General features: G+C 44.5%; 1 protein-coding gene across 5 annotated transcripts in view; it reads left to right on the forward strand.

Moving 5' to 3' along the window:
• FLNB (filamin B) overlaps positions 1-21346 on the forward strand; it is a 134036-nt gene that overhangs the window by 82940 nt on the left and 29750 nt on the right. For 4 of the 5 annotated variants that reach the window (XM_037491591.2, XM_037491564.2, XM_037491573.2 and 1 more), the window contains exons 19-29: positions 4122-4239; positions 6792-7054; positions 8294-8891; positions 9499-9672; positions 10455-10617; positions 11224-11384; positions 14232-14399; positions 16291-16414; positions 17436-17592; positions 18642-18831; positions 20840-21087. In XM_037491591.2, coding sequence (XP_037347488.1) covers positions 4122-4239; positions 6792-7054; positions 8294-8891; positions 9499-9672; positions 10455-10617; positions 11224-11384; positions 14232-14399; positions 16291-16414; positions 17436-17592; positions 18642-18831; positions 20840-21087 — 2364 coding nt within the window. Of the gene's footprint in view, positions 1-4121; positions 4240-6791; positions 7055-8293; positions 8892-9498; positions 9673-10454; positions 10618-11223; positions 11385-14231; positions 14400-15394; positions 15488-16290; positions 16415-17435; positions 17593-18641; positions 18832-20839; positions 21088-21346 lie in introns of all 5 variants that reach the window. The other variant, XM_037491599.2, reaches the window with a different exon arrangement.

Consider the following 21346-nt stretch of genomic DNA (forward strand, 5'->3'; position numbering starts at 1 on the left):
GGTGCGGGGAGTGAAAGGACTCACCAGAGAGAGTGGGGGGCAGAACAGGCAGATCAACTGAAATATACTGCTGAGGGGAGCAGCAGACAAGACAGGAGAGGTCTGCTGCACCATGTGGATTAGCTCCCTGGCAGGCTGGGAATTGCACTCATGCTGCAGTGGCTGACAATAGCTTGATAGTGCTGTATCTTTAACCCCTGTGCCACCAGGGAGGTCCAAAGTCATAGACTCTTGTAAAAACAATTTGAGAACCTTTTCCTCTATCTATATTCCTTGTTGCATTTTGGCTGAGCAGTTAAAAAGTTGGAAACATCAGGAGAGGTTCAGGTTTCATACAGGCACCCCCAGTAGTTGCCAGTGGAGGTTGGGAGCCCAGGTCCTGTCTTGAAAGGAAGCTAGTGTGGAGTAAGTCACCCTTATATCAGAGTCACCCTTAGGTCTGTTCACATGATTCTCTGGGGGCAGGTCTGAGGGCTGTCTGCAAACTCAGTAGACATTTAGGGCTGTTGGCCAAGTGCTACTCTTCATACGTCTAAGGAGCCTGGCAGAATCTTGGTGTCAGCCACTGCCTCGAGTGTGAATGACCCCCATCATACCTCTTCTGTCCTTTTTATTTTTTGTTTAGAGTAAGGTTTTCTACTTTATTATTTGGGCAACTTGCAATTATGCATGTTTCTTTATGGCAAAGAAAACATTAAATCTCTTAATCTTGGATTGTGAGTTCCCCAAGGAGAGACTGTTACGTTCTATATAAATCATACTAGTGTAGTCATTGCCCACTTAATGTCATCCATAGGTTCTTAGAAACTGTGACTTTAAGCAAAAGAAAGTACACAAAATCAATTTTACCATAGGCTAATTGATTTAAACAAGTTGTATGTTCCTAAGGCAATATTTCTAGTCACAAAAACATCACCAAACTTTAATAAAGATCCAAGCCACTTCTAATATTCAATAGTCATTTGTAGTCATTTGTTTTCCAACCCACAGATTCCAGTTCAGGGAACCTAGGTGGTTGCTGGAAACTAACTCAGCAGCTCAGGGCACAAGGTGGGAACCAATCCTGGCAGGACACCCTTCCAACATGCTCACACCCCCACACTCACTCAGGTTGGGGCAATTTTATCTGCACCAGTGAACCTCACATGCACACCTGTGGGGTGTGGGAGGTAACTGTTGTACCCGGAGAAAACTCTCACAGACCTGGGGAGAACATGCAGACTCTTCATGTGACCTTCATGTCACCTTCACAGTAACCCTGGCCAGGAACCATTCTTTTCCCTTATCCACATTATAAGAAAATGACAGTGAACAAAATGACCTTCTTTGAGGATCTGTTGTCTATAGCTTTCCATTCCCAGCCCTAAGCATATGTACTTTGTATGGATTTGTGACTGAATGAGTAAATAAATGAAGTGGAACCTCAATCACAAGCAGAGACAACATCAGAACATTGTAATCTAGTAGAACAGTGGGGCCGACCCAGCCTCATTTTCCTTTGAACTCTTTTCTGAAGAGTAGCTAGCAGCTCAAGATTGGGTTAAATAAATATGTCTTTTGAGCTGTGCTCTTCGATGTGGTTACAAGGCCTGGGTCAGCCCAGAAAGCTGTGCGCCGACTCAGGCAGGGAGAAGACTTTGAGGACTGACGCCCACAGGCACACCTCGTGGTGGTTTTAGGAAATAACACACTGGAACTTTCCAGAAATGCAGCTGTTTGGTGTGTGTGGAGAGACAGGGTGGGTCCCAACTCAGAGTGAGTGCTTCCTTCTCAGAATGCAGCCTGCAGTGTGAGCTCCAGCCCACCTTAGAGCTCTTTGCTCCCCAACACCTGCAGGTTGCTGGGCATCAACTTCAGAGGCTCGCCTGCCTGTGGTGGGCCAGTGGCAGGTGTTGCTGGTTGACCTCTTAGTTCTTGTCAGAAGATGGAGGTCAAAGCTCTTTGTGACAGAAGTATGGACTTACTGGGCTAGTCAGACCAATGTTTGATTTTGTAGTAGGAAATTATGCATTGCCATTTTCACCCCAAGGATTTTGCCATCTGCACTTTTGGTTGTCTATCGCCTCAAGTGACTTCAATTTTTTTACTCAAGCTTCCCCCAAAAAAGAGCAGTTTGGAGTCTGATGGCAGCAACTCCAAGACAGGCTAAGCAAGAGTCACAGAGGAATGAGACACTCCACATGCTACTGTGTTGCCTTTCAGAACCCCCATGCACTCACTGAGCCTCAGAGGATAGCAGTCTTGCTCTTGAAATGTTACTGCTGCTGGTGGCAGTGCTGTCACAGAGTATCTAGAAGGCAGGGAGTGTGGGTGGCTCTCTGTCCTGGCCTCACCCAAACTTTCAGGTCAGGGTATTATGTCGTGTGTTTTTTAGAATAAGATTAAGGTCTCAGGAGTACAAGGGGAGAGAATAAAACTGTCCCCCAGTCGGTGAAGTACTTCTGAAATGTGCCAGTGGTCACTGCTTGGACATCCCTCACTCCACAGTCCCCTGGGGTCAAGTACAGTCCATTCCTTTGCTGGGGCTTCAGAGGAAACAAAATGCTGTAGGCCAGTCCTGGTGTAAATCTCTAAGATTTCTTCCTCCTCTTGTTGGTTATTTTAGGCAGAGTTAATTTTCTGTCTGAGTTTTTGTTTTGTTTTTTATGACTGGTAATGAGAACATACTTTCTTTTACAGGATGGGTGGGCTTAGCAGAAAGAGGACTGTTCCTTCTTCCCTTTGGCGTACCAGAGAAAGTCAGAAACATATAGGGGTGGTGAAGAGGGTTTTCTTGAGCCCCTGCTTCACCCTGAGGCTAGATCTCAAGGAGCTAGAATATGGGGGCAAATTGAAGTTCAGGAAAAGTCAACGTATAGCAAACACTGCAGAGTCTGAAGCAACAAATCAGTCCTTGCCTTAAACATTACAAGGAGGAGACCTTTGCTGTCCCAGCTCTCAGCTCTGTCGAATCTGACCTGAACACATTTTACTATGAAATGTTATACCCTGGAGGCAAAGGGGCCAGTTGGTTTTGTGTACAGTGCTAATAAATCCTGGAAAATCAGTCCTCCCTCCTTCATTGATGCAACCAATTTGTTTCTTGGCCTTCCCCCCTTCTTTATTACTAAAGGAATGTGAGAAAATATACATAGGCCAAAAGCTACACCCTTTTTACTCATGATCAGCAACAGCTTTCCACAGGGGCTGAATTCCAGAGAGCCCGCCAGATTCTCGAGGGGGTTCTTCTTCCCCTCCCCTTGCTTCATTTCCTCCCACCTCTTATGTTCTGTGGATGTTTGGGGTGAGGGCACTCTTCATCTACTGAGACAGCTGGGGGGTTTCATGGAGACTTGATTTGGAGGGAGGGTACTCAGCCAGCCATGGAGGGAGGAAGCCCGCATGTGTGGGCTGGGACTGGCCGGAGGAGAGCAGTTGTGGCACACATGGCCGTGCCACACCTCCTGGCCACCAGGGTTGCTAGTGAGGAGACTGCCAGGCCCACAGGCACAGTGGCCTGTGCTCTTTGCAGTCTTTCTTTTGTTGACATAGATGTAGGAGTTTAGATACTGTGTGGTGGTCTTAGGGACGGCTCCAGGTGAATTGCAAATCCCATTTGCAGCCTGGCTACCTAAAATCGATTCCCAGGACATTAAAAAAAAAAATGGTTTTGTTCATTGACAGCTCCCTGGGATTTTAGCTGTGGCCGGAGTTGGGTGTGTGCTGGCTGGGGAGGCAGTTTGCAGAGGAGCTCGGACTCAGCCGTGGGTGTCATGGGTGTGAGACCAGGCGTGTGATTTGGGACAAGTGACTTTGCCTCTCTGGGCCATACTTTCCCTTCCTGGAAGAATGGGGACTACAGTAGGAGCTCCCCCTTAGGACTTTTTCTCCCCCCAAGGAAATACTTAAAAACACAGAATATAATATGTTCACTAAACTGTTCCTATTGTTATTAGCTGCTCTTATTTTACCTGATTTCTATTATTCCTACCATGAGGCTGGAATCCTAGAGAAATCTGAGGTGTCTTCTAAATCTACTAACTGTCCTGAGGCTTTTAAAAGAGAAAAAAGTCAGATGATGGGTTAAACACACCTCGTTAGTATGTCAATGTCAGAAGGTGTAACTGGTTTTCTCATTCCAGGGCAGCATGCAGGTTCTGGTGACTTACGGTGGCGATCCAGTCCCTAAAAGTCCTTTCACTGTGGCTGTAGCTGCGCCCCTGGATCTGAGCAAGATAAAAATCAATGGGCTGGAAAACAGTAAGTGTGTGAATGGAGGGGAGTTGAGTCATTAAGACCACCAACTGGGTCTGCCAGTCAGAATCTCTTTAAAAGATAGTTTGCAAAGAAGCACTTTCTGCCTGTGGAAGTTTTACAGTTCAGACAGACTTGGGTTTGAATAGGACATGCTCTGGGGTAGCTCTGTGACCCTACCTGCCACTTAACCTCACCTACCCTCACTTTTCTCACTTGTACTCTGGGGGTGGGGTGGCCAAGAGCACTTACATATGTGAGAATACTGTGAAAATTAAAAGAGCTAATAATTCAGGACTGGCACTTAGCCCTCAGTAACTGCTGGCATTGCAGTGGGATGTTTTCATTACAGAGAGAATTTGGAGCATGCCATTCTCTGATAGGTTTCACCTCTGTGCCAACTACTGGGGCCACTGAATCCACAATGGGGTCAGCAGTCAAGCATAAAAACCAACTCCCTGACAGTCAGAAACCACAACTACAGTCAACCCCCACCCTCATCCCAATGTTTCTTTAGCTAACTTGTCAGTTGTCTTATTATTACAATCTCATTTCATTTATTTTCAATTTCTCCATTTTTTATTAGGGAAAATTTTAAATATATACAAATAGAAAGAATTGTATAATATGAGCATTGATATACTTATCATTCAACTTCAGAAGTTCAACACGAGATCATAATTTTTTTTAGATATTTAAATTAATTGTCATCCAATAAAAAACACAACAAAATAAAAATAAACAGATGACTATAAATCAGCCATTCTGCAGGGGAGGGGGAGGGATCAAAACAAGGGCAGGAAGAGAACAAGGGACTATGGTGATGGTGCACAGGTGAATTGGTGGTGGAAATTCTCTGGGGACTACACCTGATGAAAAAAAGCAAACATTGTAAAAAAAAAAAATGAACAATGACATAGATAGATAGATAGATAGATAGATAGATAGATAGATAGATAGATATATCTATGTCATTGTTCATTTGTGTATGTGTATATATATATATTTGTGTATATATATACACAAATGAAATATATATATACATAAATGAACAATATATATACACAAATGAACAATGACATATATAAAAATTATTTAAAAATTAATTGTTATCTAAAAAAACCACCGTTGAGAGTGATTTCCACTGTAACCATTACCTCTGCCTCACATAGGATTAAGCAAAGTTGTCAATTCAGTTTTTATTGTTCCAGACCTTTTCTCTGCATTTATGCATAAATATGTGCCAACAGAAAACATTTAGCAATGCTACCTTTCATGAGAGTTATCCTGTGATGTTTTCTTCAGCCCACGTTATGTCAGCAGTGCTCTTGGAGAACTTTCACACTTACTTCTTCTGGTTGGAGTTAACTGCTGAGTGACCAAGCCTGGCTGTACCTCAGTGGCTTACATTCAGCTGGTTTCAGGATCACACAGGGCTCAGTGCATATCCCCAGGCTTCTTTTTCCACCTGTAAAGGTTTCTCCAGGTCTTCCATGGGACCACTGGTGAGCATCTCTGTTGACCTGAAACCCAAATGAACGAGGCTGGCTGCCAGGACTCAGGGTGCTGATGCAAGAACTCAATGCCAGCTTTTGTCGCTGAGGGGCAGTCAGCTCTGAGCATATGAATGGTCACTGTCCAGTGCTGTCACTTGTCCCCTCGTCACTCAAGGGTTTCCACTCCAAGCCAGGAAAAAGCCTTTGGGATGTGGTGCTCCGTAATCTTGCTTGTGGTTCAGCAGTGTTCCTTTTGGCAGGCCCTGTCTTGCCTAAGTCAGGATTTCCCTGGGTTGTGGTCGGGGCTCTGTGCTCCCAGAGCTTTTGTTTTGGTTCAAAGTCTGTTCCCTGTTTTTGTCAAATATAACACACAGTTTTCTGCAGCCCTGCTGTGCAAAGACCTTCAAAAATTGGCAGGAGACAGAGTCAGCTCTCAGGACTTGCTTCAGTGCCCCTGCGTTTGCCAGGTTCTATGATGTTTGCTTTGGGAGGGGGCAGGACAGGACGGGGGGAGATACTATAGTATAGAATTTGCTGCCAAGAATTTGTAAATGAAACATGGGTTTATGGGGGTGTTTTAATAAAAGATCAAGAGCAAAAGTAAGTAAAGCAGAGAGAACAATCATATTATAATTTACTGATTAGCCAAGCAGATTGTGGGGTAAAGTATATAAATTTAGGTTTGAGTTCTTCCCTATGGTTTACTGGATATCCCTGGGAAAGATTGTTAACCTCTCTGAGTCTCAGTTTCCCATGTGTTAGAGCCATTGATTACTAATAAATACCGCATAGGGTGATGTGGAAAATGAAAGGAGATGCTGTGCCATACTGGTGCTTGGCATGTAAAATGCATTCAGTAAGTGATAGTTGCCTTAATTTTTTTATAATCATTAATTATTTTTCTTGTACTCTTTGTTCATATTGCTGGTTATTATCATCTTCTTGTCCTCGACATCAGTTGTTGCTTGTTGTAGAGACTGAGGTAGCCCCCATGTCCAAGGAACCTCCATTTCTCTCCTGAAAAGGATCAGCTCATCACTTTGACTGATTTCCCTCTTCCAGGAGTTGAAGTTGGGAAGGATCAGGAGTTTGCCATCGACACCAAGGGAGCAGGAGGCCAGGGGAAGCTGGATGTGACAATCCTGAACCCCTTAAAGAAGGTGGTGCCATGTCTGGTGTCACCCATGGCAGGCCGGGAGAGCAGCACAGCCAAGTTCATCCCTCGTGAGGAGGGCGTCTATGCTGTAGATGTGACCTATGATGGACACCCTGTGCCCGGGAGCCCTTACGTGGTAGAGGCCTTGCTGCCGCCAGATCCAACCAAGGTCAGCTTTTGTTTTTGTTCCAAAACTTGTCTCCTATTGTCAAATATAACACTGTTTTTTCTTTCTGGCCCTGCCTGGCAAAGACCTTTAGAAAATTGTTTTTTGTGATGGAAGTCAATTCTCAAGGCAGACAATAGACCTCTCTTCTAGAATTCAATGTGCTGCTCTTCCTCTCTCGCTGAATATAATATTTTCTTGGGCCTCCCTGGTGGCACAGCATGTTGAGCCCAGCACTGTGAAGCTCTGCAGTGCAGGTTCGATACCCGGCCGGCTAGGGAGGATCCCCATATGGTGTGGCAGACCTCTCCTATCATGCACTCTGCTCCCCTCAGCAGTGTATTTCAGTTGTCTGCCTGTTCTGTTCCCTGCTCTGTCTCTGGTGAATCCTCTCACCCTCCCGCACCTCTGGCCCGTACCCCAGCTCTTGTAATTAAAAAAAAAAAAACAAATATAATATTCTCATGATCATTTCTTTCTGGTAGCCCAGACTCAACAATTTTGGAGTATTCCAGTGGTCCAAATGATATGAATTTATAATACTGTCTTATTTGTTAAATCAAAAATGAAAGCCTCATCCTGTCACTCTTTTAAATTTAGTGGGTTTTTTGGTCACATACAAATTTTTACCAGGCTTCATTTTTTGAGCAGTTTTTATAGCAAGATTGACAGGAAGATACAACAATTTCTCATATATCCCCTGCCCCCCACAGTTATAACCCGTTATAAGTCCATAGTGTACATTAGGGTTCACCCTTGGTGTTGTGCATTCAATGAGTTTGGAAATGTATAGTGACATGATCGCACATTATAGTTCGATTTTTGGTTGGGCAGAACTTGAGGGAGGCGTGGTAAGCAAAGCAAAAGTGAGGTCCCTGAAAGCTGTTCTACAAGCACTCAACCCAGACAACCCATGTGTTTGTTGGACTGGGTGCTAGATCTCCTGCTCTCGCCCTGGTTCAGAAGAGCCAGGGCCGGCAGGAGAGAGGAAAGACCTCTGTGCTTCAAGAGCCATACCTCTGCTGTGCCTTTCCATGTGGAGTGAGTGCATAGCCATGTTTCCTTTTTTCACCCATTTGCACTATCAGTGGTGGGGTGACACAAGTCAGGCCCCAGGGAGAAGGGCCACTTCATTGAGATGCAACTCAGGGTTGGCTGCATGCTTGCAGGTGTCAGAAGAAGTGCTGGCTAAGCAGCCATCCCAGTGCCAGGCAGATTTGACTTTCATTCTTTCTTCAACAGGTGAAGGCCCACGGTCCTGGCCTGCAAGGTGGTCTTGTGGGCAAGCCTGCCGAGTTCACCATCGATACCAAAGGAGCGGGTACTGGAGGTTTGGGTTTAACCGTAGAAGGTCCATGTGAGGCCAAAATTGAATGCTCTGATAATGGCGACGGGACCTGCTCCGTCTCTTACCTTCCCACAAAACCTGGAGAATACTTCGTTAACATTCTCTTCGAGGAAGTCCACATACCTGGGTCTCCCTTTAAAGCTGACATTGAAATGCCTTTCGACCCCTCTAAAGTCGTGGCATCGGGACCAGGTCTGGAGCATGGGAAAGTGGGAGAAGCGGGGCTGCTTAGTGTAGACTGTTCAGAAGCGGGGCCCGGGGCCCTTGGCCTGGAAGCCATCTCGGACTCAGGAGCTAAAGCTGAAGTCTGTATTGAGAACAACAAAGATGGCACCTATGCAGTGACCTACGTGCCCCTGACGGCCGGCATGTACACACTGACCATGAAGTACGGTGGGGAGCTCGTGCCGCACTTCCCTGCCCGGGTCAAGGTGGATCCCGCCGTGGACACCAGCAGGGTCAAAGTCTTTGGACCAGGAATAGAAGGAAAAGGTGGGTTTCATAAAAAATGAGGGAGGCTGCAATGTAACATGGACTTAGGGGGTCACTGGAAACTGCCAGAGTGGGGGCTGCAAACTCAGATGCCTCAGGAAAAATATGCAAAAATACTCCCCAGATCAGAGGGGCCAGCATGTGGCTCTTCTGTGGCTCCACCCCCATTCCTTTTTCTGTTTCTCAGTGGGGAATGGGGCCTACACTGTCAACAGGCTTTCCCATTTTTTCTGACAAAGCCAGAAATCTTGGTTTTTATGTGGAAACTTGACATAGTTCATTTTTGGAAATTAATTTTAATATGTTTAAAGTGTGTTGCTGGCTAGTACCACATTTGCTGCAGAACAGATCTGTCTTCACCCTGTGGGGGGTGACTTTTCTGGACAAAAGCACACATGTGGTTGTGCTGCCACTTGGCTGAAGCCACTTTGGGGGAGGAGAAGGGAGTTGCATTAATATTCTTGGTTTTGAAAGTCAAAGAAACCAGTTGTCAGCTGCCACTGAAATTAGATTTGATGCATTGTAAAGTGCTGAGAACCGTGATTCTCGGGTTTGCTCCTGGGTTCAAGGTATTAATGGTGTTCTTATCTGTGTGATTGGCCTGCAGATGTGTTCCGTGAAGCCACCACTGACTTCACAGTTGACTCACGGCCCCTGACAAATGTGGGGGGCGACCACATCAAGGCCCACATTGCCAATCCCTCAGGAGCCTCTACCGAGTGCTTTGTCACGGACAATGCCGATGGTACCTACCAGGTGGAGTACACGCCCTTTGAGAAAGGTGAGTTGGCTTCTTGGACATGACCCTCATTCAGAGCTGTGGCATTTTCTACCAGTGCCTGGTGCCCACTCCTGCCCTGTGCTTGATCTGACTCAGCAGTGCACATGAAAAGTGACAGGGACATGAAAACTCCCTTCCCAATGGACCCTCCTGTCCCTTCATTTTCTGACTGGTTGGGCTGATTTTGTGACAGTTGGATCAGAGTTTACTTCAGCCTCTTCTGTATGCTAATTGGGTTTGTGAGGTGATGCCATGGTATATTGCTCATTGGTACAATTTTTAAAAAATACTGATTTCTGAATATAGGAATTACATGCATTTTTGATAAATCGTAAAAGCATTAAAGGAAGTGAAAGCACCATCTACCCTCATTACCTAGATATGTGTTGTGGTATAGATAATTTTCAATTTCTTTTTGTAGATACATGTCTAACTATTTTGTGGGTTTCCTTTGGGAAAACTTCATCTGGTCTTTCAGTTAATGGCTAAATGGAGTTTTTCTTAAGTAAAGGATATTTATTATGCTTAAGATGACTGACTTGAATATGGACTTGGTGATATTGGTTTGGGTGGCGGGGTAGTGGTATGTAACTGTCAAGTGAACAGAAAACAAAAAGTTTATATTTAACAAAAATCAAATCATAATGACACTCCTCTCTTTTTAACCTGCTTTTTAAATACATAGTATATAGCATGTAGACATGAATACTAGATAAAACCCGGGAGTAGGGTATCATTTCCCACAAGTATGCAAATGTGTTTCTGTTTGTTGTTTTGAACAGGCCTCCATGTGGTGGAGGTGACATACGATGACGTGCCCATCCCAAACAGTCCCTTCAAAGTGGCGGTGACCGAAGGCTGCCAGCCATCTCGGGTTCAGGCCCAAGGACCTGGTTTGAAAGAAGCCTTTACCAACAAACCCAATGTCTTCACCGTGGTCACCAGGTAAGCAGGCCCTAGCATCTGTGCATGACTCTAAAAAGAGCAGCCCTAGGTAGTTTAACTGCTTTGAAGAAATGTTACAAGTATTTCCTACATCTGTGTCTGGTCTCTTACCTTTCGAGAGGCAGTTTTCTCTTTATGTTATATTTTCTTCTGTAGAGAGTTATGTTACAGAGAAAAGTCAAGTATACCTTAAAAAGTACCAGAAAGCACTTGGTAGAAGTCATAAAACTACTGAGCAAATCAGGACTAGACGGAAGCCCCTCCATGGCTTGATAATGCAGGACTATACAGTCAGTCTCATTTAGCTGAAATATTGGAAGTAATCCTGTTAACTGGTCAGAAGCCACATGCATACCTGAATTGTACTTGCAGCTCTAGCTAACGCAATCAGATAAAAGAAACAAACAGAAGGGTAAGAGTTGGAAAGGAGGGGTCAAAGCTGTGTTTACTAATATTACACAGTTAAGAAACTCTGAGAGGTGGCAGCAGAGTTGAATTCGGTTGGCCAATGGAGTAATTTATAGAGAGGTTTTAAATGAATTTGGGCAAGAAGCAGACTAACATGAACCACTAATATCACTTCTCTTTCTTTTACACACTCTCCAGAGGGGCAGGAATTGGTGGGCTTGGCATAACTGTCGAGGGACCCTCAGAATCAAAAATAAACTGCAGAGACAACAAAGATGGCAGTTGCAGTGCCGAGTACATCCCCTTCGCTCCAGGGGACTATGACGTTAATATCACCTATGGAGGCGCGCACATCCCTGGTAAGCCCTGACCCAGAAAGGAGCACAAAGGATAATTAACTTTGCCTGAAAGCAAGTCTTGTTTTACTGATTTTTCTGTTTAGGGAGACTGTCTGATATTTCAGTAACTGCAAAGAGAGAATTTTTCTTAGGACTACATCTGCAAGAATACTCCAGCTCCCTGTAAGACCAGTAACATGGCAGAAAATGGTAGTTTGGAGTTTTGATGGGTAATGGTTGTTCACATGTTGAGGACTTTGTTCTTAATTTAAGGGAAAGCTGATTCTTTACAAAGTTGAAAATCACTATATTTTGTGGTTGGTTTTTATATTCATGTCTTATTTACTGTTTTCCATTGACATTCCTGGTAGCTAATGAAGACATGAAAATTCAAATTCCTATTTATTAATTTATTTTCTATTTAATGATGGAGTCTATACACTAACTATAACAACAGGTTTCCCTCTAATGGGCACATGTGCACACATAGTCACACTCACTATTCTTTCACTCATATTGACTGCAAAGCAATGCCATTCAACTTTGATTCTACATAGATGTTCATTTAAGCTTTGATTAATGTAAAGCAACAAATCTCTCCTTGTAACTCATTTGATGCAGATTTTTAAACTTATATAATCACTGGTCAAGGAGTAATTCAGTCATAGACAAGATAAGTCGAAGCTCCCCCCCTCTGGGAGCTTACTTTTTAGCATCTATGTGACTAAGACACAGGATGACTGCCACAAGGAAGGAGCAGGGATTGGTCACAGAATGCAGAGCCATAATTCCTTTGGGCTTATGGGTGGGGGACTTGTCCCCAGGAGAGATGACCAGGAGGTGGCTGTGGAGATGATCCTCTCTTGGTTGTGAAGGCAACAAAACTCTTGTAACTTTAGTGAGAAAGTCTTGAGGCTGCCATCAGAGGGGGTGACAGCTTGTGGCTGCCCTGAGCCTGAACCAAATGGACTTCAATATAACAACAGAGAGAGATGCATTTGGGGTTTTGCCATCAAGTATATGGTGTCTCTTATGTTTCAGACCCTGTTACCTCCCAGAGCTAAGTGCCAACTTTTCCCAAACCCCAGAACTTTCCCAGGCAGTCCTTTAGTAAAGTGTTGGTTGTTTCAGTGTCAGATTTGATAGCTTAGATAACTGCTGAGGTGCTGCTGAGAAACACTCCTAGCCTGCTAACTTCTAATTTGTTTTATGGGAAGTCTGGCTGCTTAAATATTAGCCCAGTTTCCCTGACCTCGTACAACCCCACTATGAGGTTATTTTTCATGAGGTGTCCTGTCTTACCATAATGGCATGTTGGTTTTCTCTGCTGGGCCAGCTGTGGTCTGCTGATGGTGGCTGCTTCGACCACTGATTGACTGGGATGAGTGCATCAGAAAGTGGGCTGCCATGAGAGATGGATGTTTGCCTGGTCACCAGACCGAGGAGTGGCAGAGAATGTTTCATATCTGCCATGTTGCACCAAAGAATATCGTGTTGGCTCTTGACTGCTTCCATGCTAAATTCAGACAACGTCCAGTGGAAGTTCTGACTTGGTGACTGGCCGCAAAGGCATTCTAATGCCATCACCTGTTGATACTAAAATCCTCCAATGTCTCTAAAACAGAACTCCCTTTTGTCTCAGGAAACCCCAGCCTGGAGGGTGGTCCTTGTCTTTGCCAGGATCAGCCATTTGTTTCATGTAGCTGAAAAAAACAAGAGCTCATTGAAACCCAACTATTGTTAAAAAGCTAGGGCCTTTGTTCTATATGTTGTCTTTTGTTACTTACCACCACTGATTCTACAAAGTGTAAACTTTCTAGGATGCAGAGCTGAGGGGCCTGGGCTCCCAAGGCAGTTAGTCGACCTTGACTTGCCACCCTTTAAGGCTCTCTAGCTATGGGAGGAGGTACATGTTGTCCCCATGATAGATTTGTCAGCCTGGGGCATGGTGCTGCACTCAATGGGTTCCATTTTCTGGCTCACCTTTGGGGAGGTCTTATTTGGTCCTCCCTGTTGGGGGAATCCCATGAGCATCCCTCATACTTACTTCTCTGTTCAGTGCATCTCTTAAATCCCAGTGTGCATACATTTTGATGGTCTCATTCATTGGTCCTTAAAATTGAGACCCTCAAAGAATCAGAGGCCCCCAGTGTCACCCATGGAGTCAGCCATCAGGGGGACCACAACTGTCACACAGGAAGAGCACAAGGCTTTAGCCGTGGTTAGGAATCAAGAAGACTCTATGGTCAGAGGATGCCAGCTTTGTTGCAGAGAGAGGATTCCCGTGGGCTCTCAGGAGCTGTTTGTGTATGAGAGGTTGTTGGAAATGGACTGCAAGACCTGTCCATCCCTCTTCAGTCCTCTCTACTCCTCCCGTTCACATTCAGCCTCCTCCTTCAACACCCTCACCTCCAGACCTTTACACATGCTTATCCCTCTTCTTGAGACCCTCTCCATCTCTTTCCCTTGGGTGATATCTGCTCACCTTTATTTCTCAGCACAGATGTGACTGAAAAGCTTTCTCTGGTCTCCTGAAGCCAAGATTCATTGCTTTTTAAATGGTCCACCAGCGCCTTATACGACCCCCACCTCCCACCTGTATGTTACATACAATATTGCAGTGACTTCCTTGCCTCATCCTTCTCCTACATTGTGGGCTCTTGGAAGGCCATTAGCCACGTGGGCCCAGCAGCTGCTGTGATGTCTGCAGTAGGTACATGTAGGTGCACGTACAGTGAGGCAGAATTTGCTGACTAAGGCCTGTAAATTGAGGGCCTGGGTGGAACAATGGTGTAATTCGGGGGTACACACAAGGCAGGTCTCCAGTTGCTCAGGGTTATGCTTAGAATCCCATGACCTCTTTTTCAGGCAGTCCCTTCAGAGTTCCTGTGAAGGATGTTGTAGACCCCAGCAAGGTCAAAATCACCGGCCCCGGGCTGGGCTCGGGTGTCAGAGCCCATGTCGTGCAGTCCTTCACAGTGGACAGCAGCAAGGCTGGCCTGGCTCCGCTGGAAGTAAGGGTCCTGGGTCCACGAGGTAAGTGTACATTGTACCCTCCTGCCAGCATTCTTCTGCCCAGACTGAGGCAGCCAGGACCCAGAGCAGGACCTTTGCTTTTGAGTTTGGTCATGTACTTCAAATTAAATTTCTTAAGTGGCTTTATTGCTCTAATTTCTGACTAAACAGAAGTACCTGCTTAAAAAGCAGGCAACTATTATTCCTCTAGTGGCCTATCTTTTCCCCATTTAATAAGATGGTCCTAAATGTCTTTTTCAAATTTCTTTCTTTCTTTCTTTCTTTTTTAGTAGCTAAAGCAAGTAGTATTTGGGCTCTGACATATTTTGTTGCAACTGCTTCATTACCTGTTTTGGCATTTGTCAGGTTAATTGGGTAGGTCTGGATTCGAGTGAGGCCATAAGTCTCCTTAAGGTACTTTGGTGCTCATGTGAACATACCCAGAATTTCTGGAAATCACAGATACATGGGCCATGGTTTTGTCATTGTCCAACTCTCTAGAGAAAGAGCCTTTCAGGGAATGAGCTTTGTTGGCAATGTGACCTGCCTGTTCTCAGACTGGGGTTTGGTAAGACCAGCAGGCCATTTTTGGACCAATCCCTGAAGTACATTGAAATTTTAGTTAGGTCACTAGCATGTCCTCTTCTAGCATTTTAAAATCTGCCATTCTGTGTAAATTCATAAATTATCTGGATTTTCCCCAGTGGTATATATTCCTGGCTTCACAGAAATGGCAAATGGGGGCTTCCTTCTTTGAAGAGGAGCTTTCTCCTTAAATGGGGTTCAGCAAGAGGTTATGCCCTTTGAAGTCAGAAGTGGTTTGGGGAAAATGAGGTCATGGGGTTGGAATCTGATTCTATAAAGCTTCACACTGTGTGTGTGTGTGTGTGTGTGTGTGTGTGTGTGTGTGTGAGAGAGAGAGAGAGAGAGAGAGAGAGAGAGAGAGAGAGAGAGTCTTTACCTAGTTATCTACCTCTATTGTGGAGGATTCTGAAGTAACAGCTTTTTAATTTTAGCTGATGAGACGGATTCCCAGTCATGGCGCAGCCCCTTGAACACCAATTCAGAGTTCTTTAAAGGTGACCCGAAGGGTGACTTTATGGAGACAGGTTTGCATTTTCCTATTGGCTGCTGCTCTAATTTATGTAACCTGAATGCCTGTTGCTGGCCCCACCTCTAAAATTGCCTTATACCTACCTCATCTGCTTTGCTTAATGAGTATGCCTTGCTTTGATTAACATACCCTGCTGCTGACCCATCCTTGGTGTTCATGTTCAGAACTGGGGTCTCGAATTTACCAACCCAATGCATGCCTTGATTATACCTTAAAATAATCTAACCCTCCCTTGCAGGCATCACATTGAGAGCCTTATCACCCTGTGAAATCAGCACCCTTACCTGCCCCGCACCTATATCCAGCCTGCTGGCGCTGTAGTGGTCTTTGCTCAAAGGTGGCCACAAGTCTTGACTGGCCAGTCCATTGGTTAATTTTCTCTGTTCAGAGTTCTGGACTCTTTGGCCCTTTCTCAGATGTGAAATAAAATTGCCACCTCTTAAGCATGCCTAACCAGCTTGAAAAGGATATTGCATGACTGCAACATGCATCTTTGCCATACACCCTCTAGCAACAAGTGCAGGCAGTCTCCTTAATTATACTCTAGGGCTGACTGAGTGTACCTTATCCAACAAAAAAGCTAAAGATGTCTCTTGGGGTCATTTCTGCAACCATGAATTGAGGATCCCGTCTCCTGCAATTTCTTAGGTCTCTGATTATGACCTGCTTGCCTTTATGTTATTCATCAGTGGAATCCAATAGCTCTCAGGGATGAAAGTGATCCTGTTTCAAATTCAACCCAGGGTGGAGTGAAGGGGAAGCCAGGCAGTTCCTCAGATCTCTCATCTCTATCTTCAGGACTAGTGGAACCAGTGAATGTAATGGACAATGGGGATGGCACACACACAGTGACCTACACGCCATCCCAGGAGGGGCCTTACATGGTCTCCGTCAAGTATGCAGATGAAGAGATACCTCGTAGGTAAGGTTCTGACTTACAGGGAAGGGGTCCAAACCAGCCTCAAGCCTACCCCACTGAGGATTGGCTGGGACCACTTGGTGGCCCACCCCTCCATTCGTCCATCCATCCACCCACCCACCCACCTTCTATCCATTCACCCATCTGCCCATCCATCCATTGTTGTCCACCAGCCCATCTATTTAATCAACAAGTGTTGTTGAGAACCTGTGTGCCCTTCACAGTTGTAAAATACACTAGCTTTGATGTTTGCGGCACCTTCTCTTTTGGCATCCCACACCCTTTATTCCTTTCAGCCAAATTGAAAGTGGAGTTGAAATTAAGGAGTCAGAAATGTTTGGAGGGAACAAGAAACATATTAGTTTATCAGGGTCTTTCCAGTGACCCTGGAAGTAGTTTCCTGATTAGGCCAAAGATTTTTACTTCTTTACTTGAAGAATTGGTTGACAATAGCACTCCTAGAAGGTGCTGGATAGAAACCTTATTCCTCATTCATACTAATATTAAAAATGTTGTATAAGCTCCTCAACTCTCAGAAGAGAAAGAGACCCCAAAGGTTTTTTTTTCCAATCATACTTAAAATGAAAAAGTTTTACCCATACCTCTAATACACATAATTTACATAAAGATACACATATAGCTCTAGCTGTATAAAATTTATATATTTATAAATTGCATTCATGTATTACTTTACTGACAGATGCTGTACTATCTAAAGCATGCTAAATATAAAAAATTTAAGATAATGAAATCAAATATTAAAACTGAAGTTCCAAAATTTTCTTTCCATTTTTGATTACTTTATCCATGAAAGTGGATTAGAGGTGTGTAACCCCATGCTTCCCAAAGTTAGTTTGGGAGTTAGTTTATATCTCATAGAATACGCAGGAAAAACTGGTCTGTTGTAGGTGGTTACTACCTCATGGATATCCCCTTTTCAACCCCAGTCTCTGTCTAGGAGAGGTCAGATGTACCTGAGTTGACAGGTATCCATACTGACAGGGATGTGTGTGTATCTTTCAAGCCCCTTTAAGGTCAAGGTCCTTCCCACATATGATGCCAGCAAAGTGACTGCCAGCGGCCCTGGCCTCAGTTCCTATGGTGTGCCTGCCAGTCTGCCTGTGGAGTTTGCGATTGATGCCAGAGATGCCGGGGAAGGCCTGCTTGCTGTTCAGATAACGGTAGATGAATTATTTTCTGGAGTCAAATTTCATTAATAAGACCTAATTTCCTGGCCAGGTATAAGAACAAGCAGTTTCTGATCTGATACAAATGTTTGTCAGATTTTCCCACCAGTGAGTCAGTAATTGTGCAGAATAAACATGCTTGCCAAGAGATCTGAGGATATACCTCCAAATACACATTTTAGTGAATGAATTTCATATATTTTGTTCTCTATTATTCCTACATCTTTAGTTTTAAATATTTTAAATTATTCGTTGGGTCACTTAAGATTAAATTCTGCCACATCTCATAGTAAACCTCAAATAAAAATGGTTTCACGTTTGGGATTATTCTCTCTTATTAAAGAAGCCTGGGGACGAGGGGCCTGGTGCTCAGTAGCTTGTCAAGGAAGAGACTCCATATCTCTGCTCCCAACCAATGTGTAATTTCTGTCCTTAAGGTCTCCTCATGGACCACAAGGCTATAGTTGCTCTAGCCATCTGATCCTCATGACAGGCCAGAAAGGGGAAGAAAGGCAGAAGGAAAATGGGGCATGCTTCCACTTAGTCCTCTCTTATGTAGAACTTAGGGCATGCCTCAGACGACTTCCATTCCCTCCTCATTTGCTTATAAGTCTAGTACAAGCCATGTGGCCATACCTCGTAGCAAAGGATGCTGGGAAGTGGAATCTTGGATTCTGGGAGCGGTGCACCTAAGCTAAGAATTAAGTCCTATTGCTAAAGAGAAAAGGAGAGTGCACGAGGTGGTGTATGAGCAGGAGCCTCAGATCTCTTGCCTCCCTACATTTCCATGGATTCAGAGCTAAAATACTATTTGTTCATGCAACAGAAAAATTACTAAAAATCTACGGTGTCTGTCACATTGTTAAAAGGATCTATGAGCCTCACCTCTGCCTGCCAAGAAAAACTGATTGTGTTACGTTAATAATTCTGTCTCCTCCCACTAGAGGCACTAATTAATGAGCAAAATTGTGTTGAGATTTTCAGTGAATGGTTTCTACATCTTGATGATAGTGTCCTAAATAGCCTATCTCTGTGATCCACAGGATCAAGAGGGAAAACCAAAAAGAGCCGTTGTCCATGACAATAAAGATGGCACGTATGCTGTCACCTACATCCCTGACAAGACTGGACGCTATATGATTGGGGTCACCTATGGAGGTGACAACATCCCACTTTCTCCCTACCGAATCCGGGCCACACAGACAGGCGATGCCAGCAAGTGCCTGGCCACAGGTAAGTAGAGGTCAGGGTCTTTGAAGGACAAAAGCGAGGGCCTAGTCTGTCTCTACCATGTTAATAGCTATGTGTGATCAAGAGAAAATGGTCAACCACTCTCAGAGTTACATTGAAGATCTTTTCTTAGGCCACTTAAATTCAGGAAGTTCTTCTAAGGATCCGAGACTGTTTCACAGGGTTATTGCCAAAATTAGATGAGGGCAAATACCAAAAATGCTTAGCAGGGTGCCAGGCACATGGAAGCTATTATGTTATTTTTGAAGTGGGTACATTTGTTGAGATCTTAGCTGTGATGGTGGCTCCCATGAAAAGCAGCAAATTTATCCTTCCATGAGTAGATGGCTTAGTTATTCAAGATTTATTCAAGAGCATTTCAGGTCAGCATTGAGAAACACATTAAAAGATACAGGTTTTTCCTTAACACTCAGGACTTGAGTATTGAGTGTTGACCAAGACTTACATTTTGGTCACTAAAGAATTCCCCAAGAATATTTGAGCAATCACATATCTGTCATTTTCTAAGATGGACTATTTCATTGTCACAAATCCTTCGGTTTCTAAGAATGGTTCTTACAACTCTGGTGTCATTGAATCAGATTTCAAAACATGAATCCCCATCTCTGAAATTAAACAGATTTGCTTCTCTTTTAATAAAACTAAACAAAGGCCCAGCCTGAATGAGTTCTGTTGCTCTCATACCTTGTCTTTTTCTGAATGGACAAAATCTTCTGGCTTGTAGGACAAGATTTTAAATTATACACCTTGGCCCCTTTTGGCTGACCCACCACAAAAATTGAACTGCTGGTTAATCTGCCACTTCCTGGCTCTGTGCTGAGTCAGGGACAACTGTATTGTCTTTGCTAACATGAGGACATGTTCATTTTGGGTGGAACTTCCTCCTTGTTTTCTGGGTCCTATTCCTTCCTGGAGTTCATGTGGGGGCAGGGAAAGGGGCACCCTATTGGCCACACCTCTGGTCTGTCATTCAAGAACTTCCACAGACTGGTTCCCTTCTACACTAATCAACATGTTCTGAGTACTCCCTGTTGCTTCTACATACTTGGGTACTTTTTTTGCCAGTGTGGTTGTAGTTCATCTTTTCTGCAGCACCTGATATGTGGGTCCTTTGTAAAGAGATGCCACACATCAGAGAGAGAGAGAGAGACACAGCTTATTGTTTGGGCACAGAGATTGTAAGTCTCCCCTAACCAAGACCCATCCTTCTGAATTCAGTCTTTTCCCCTTTTCTCAGGAAGCCCTCTGTCAATGTGGCAGCCCTGAGATAAAACTTAGAACTTTTATGAAGATGTCTTATAAGATGCTTTTCTAAAGAACAATTGATATCACAGCAGGTTGAACTGGCTTTCTCAGGGCCTGGCCTACATCCATCTGCCCTGTTAGATTATAAGCATCTTGAGAGCAAGGACTGTGTTTTGCTCACTTTTTTTTTTAAACCAGAGTACAGGCCAGATGTGGGGGGTGCAGGGGGAGTTAAGAATTCACCAGAGACAGAGTGGGGAGCAGAACAAGCAGAGTGAAATACACTGCTGAGGGGAGCAGGAGAGGTCTGCCTTGCCATGTGGTTTGCTCCCTGGCCAGCTGGGAATCGAACCGGCACTACAGAGGCTGCGGACAGCTTCACAGTGCTGTGCTCAACCGCCAGCGCCACCAGGGAGGCCCATGTGTTTTGCTCACTTTTCTATCTACTTAACACTTGAGAAAATGTCTAATAGATGTCCGTTGATGAAAGCTAAACTTTATTCCCATGCCTTTGAATATTGCAAACTAGGTCGAATGTTGGTTGACTTGCAGTAGCCTGCAGACTCCTTTTTAGTAACTTGTTGGGCAGCATCTTCCCCAGGGGATCTCTGGGACACCCCTCTGTGTGGTGACAGTGGACGGGCTGGCATTTACAGATACAGCACAAATAAGTGTGATTTGTTCTTAGCCCTCCAGGGCCACTTCTGTGGCTAGAGCTCCCATTTTCTTCTGAACTTCTCTCCAGGTCCTGGAATCGCCTCTACTGTAAAAACTGGCGAGGAAGTAGGCTTTGTGGTTGATGCCAAGACTGCTGGGAAGGGGAAAGTGACCTGCACAGTTCTGACCCCAGACGGCACTGAGACTGAAGCAGATGTCATCGAGAATGAGGATGGCACCTATGACATTTTCTACACAGCTGCCAAGCCAGGCACCTATGTCATCTATGTGCGTTTTGGTGGCGTTGACATTCCCAACAGCCCCTTCACTGTCATGGTAAGGAAAATTCCTTCTCTACAGCATGCTGTTATCAGCAAAAACAGTAACAGCTGCCATTTGTTAAACCCTGGCTGGACATCCCCTTCCATTTTTTATTTAAAGAATTTTTCTTAAGCACTCATGACCTTAAAGAGTCCTAGAGTAATCACTAGAAACCCAGAGAACCTTTATCTCTAAATGTTTTAAGGGAATCGTAGTCACTAAAGTGTCCACCATGCCAAGGGCCTTAGGCAATGTCCTGGCCTAAGTCCAGTTC

This window comes from Talpa occidentalis, unplaced genomic scaffold (assembly GCF_014898055.3).
Source record: "Talpa occidentalis isolate TD23 unplaced genomic scaffold, MPIMG_talOcc4v2.1 talOcc4.10, whole genome shotgun sequence".
In the NCBI taxonomy this organism is placed as follows: Eukaryota; Metazoa; Chordata; class Mammalia; order Eulipotyphla; family Talpidae; genus Talpa; species Talpa occidentalis.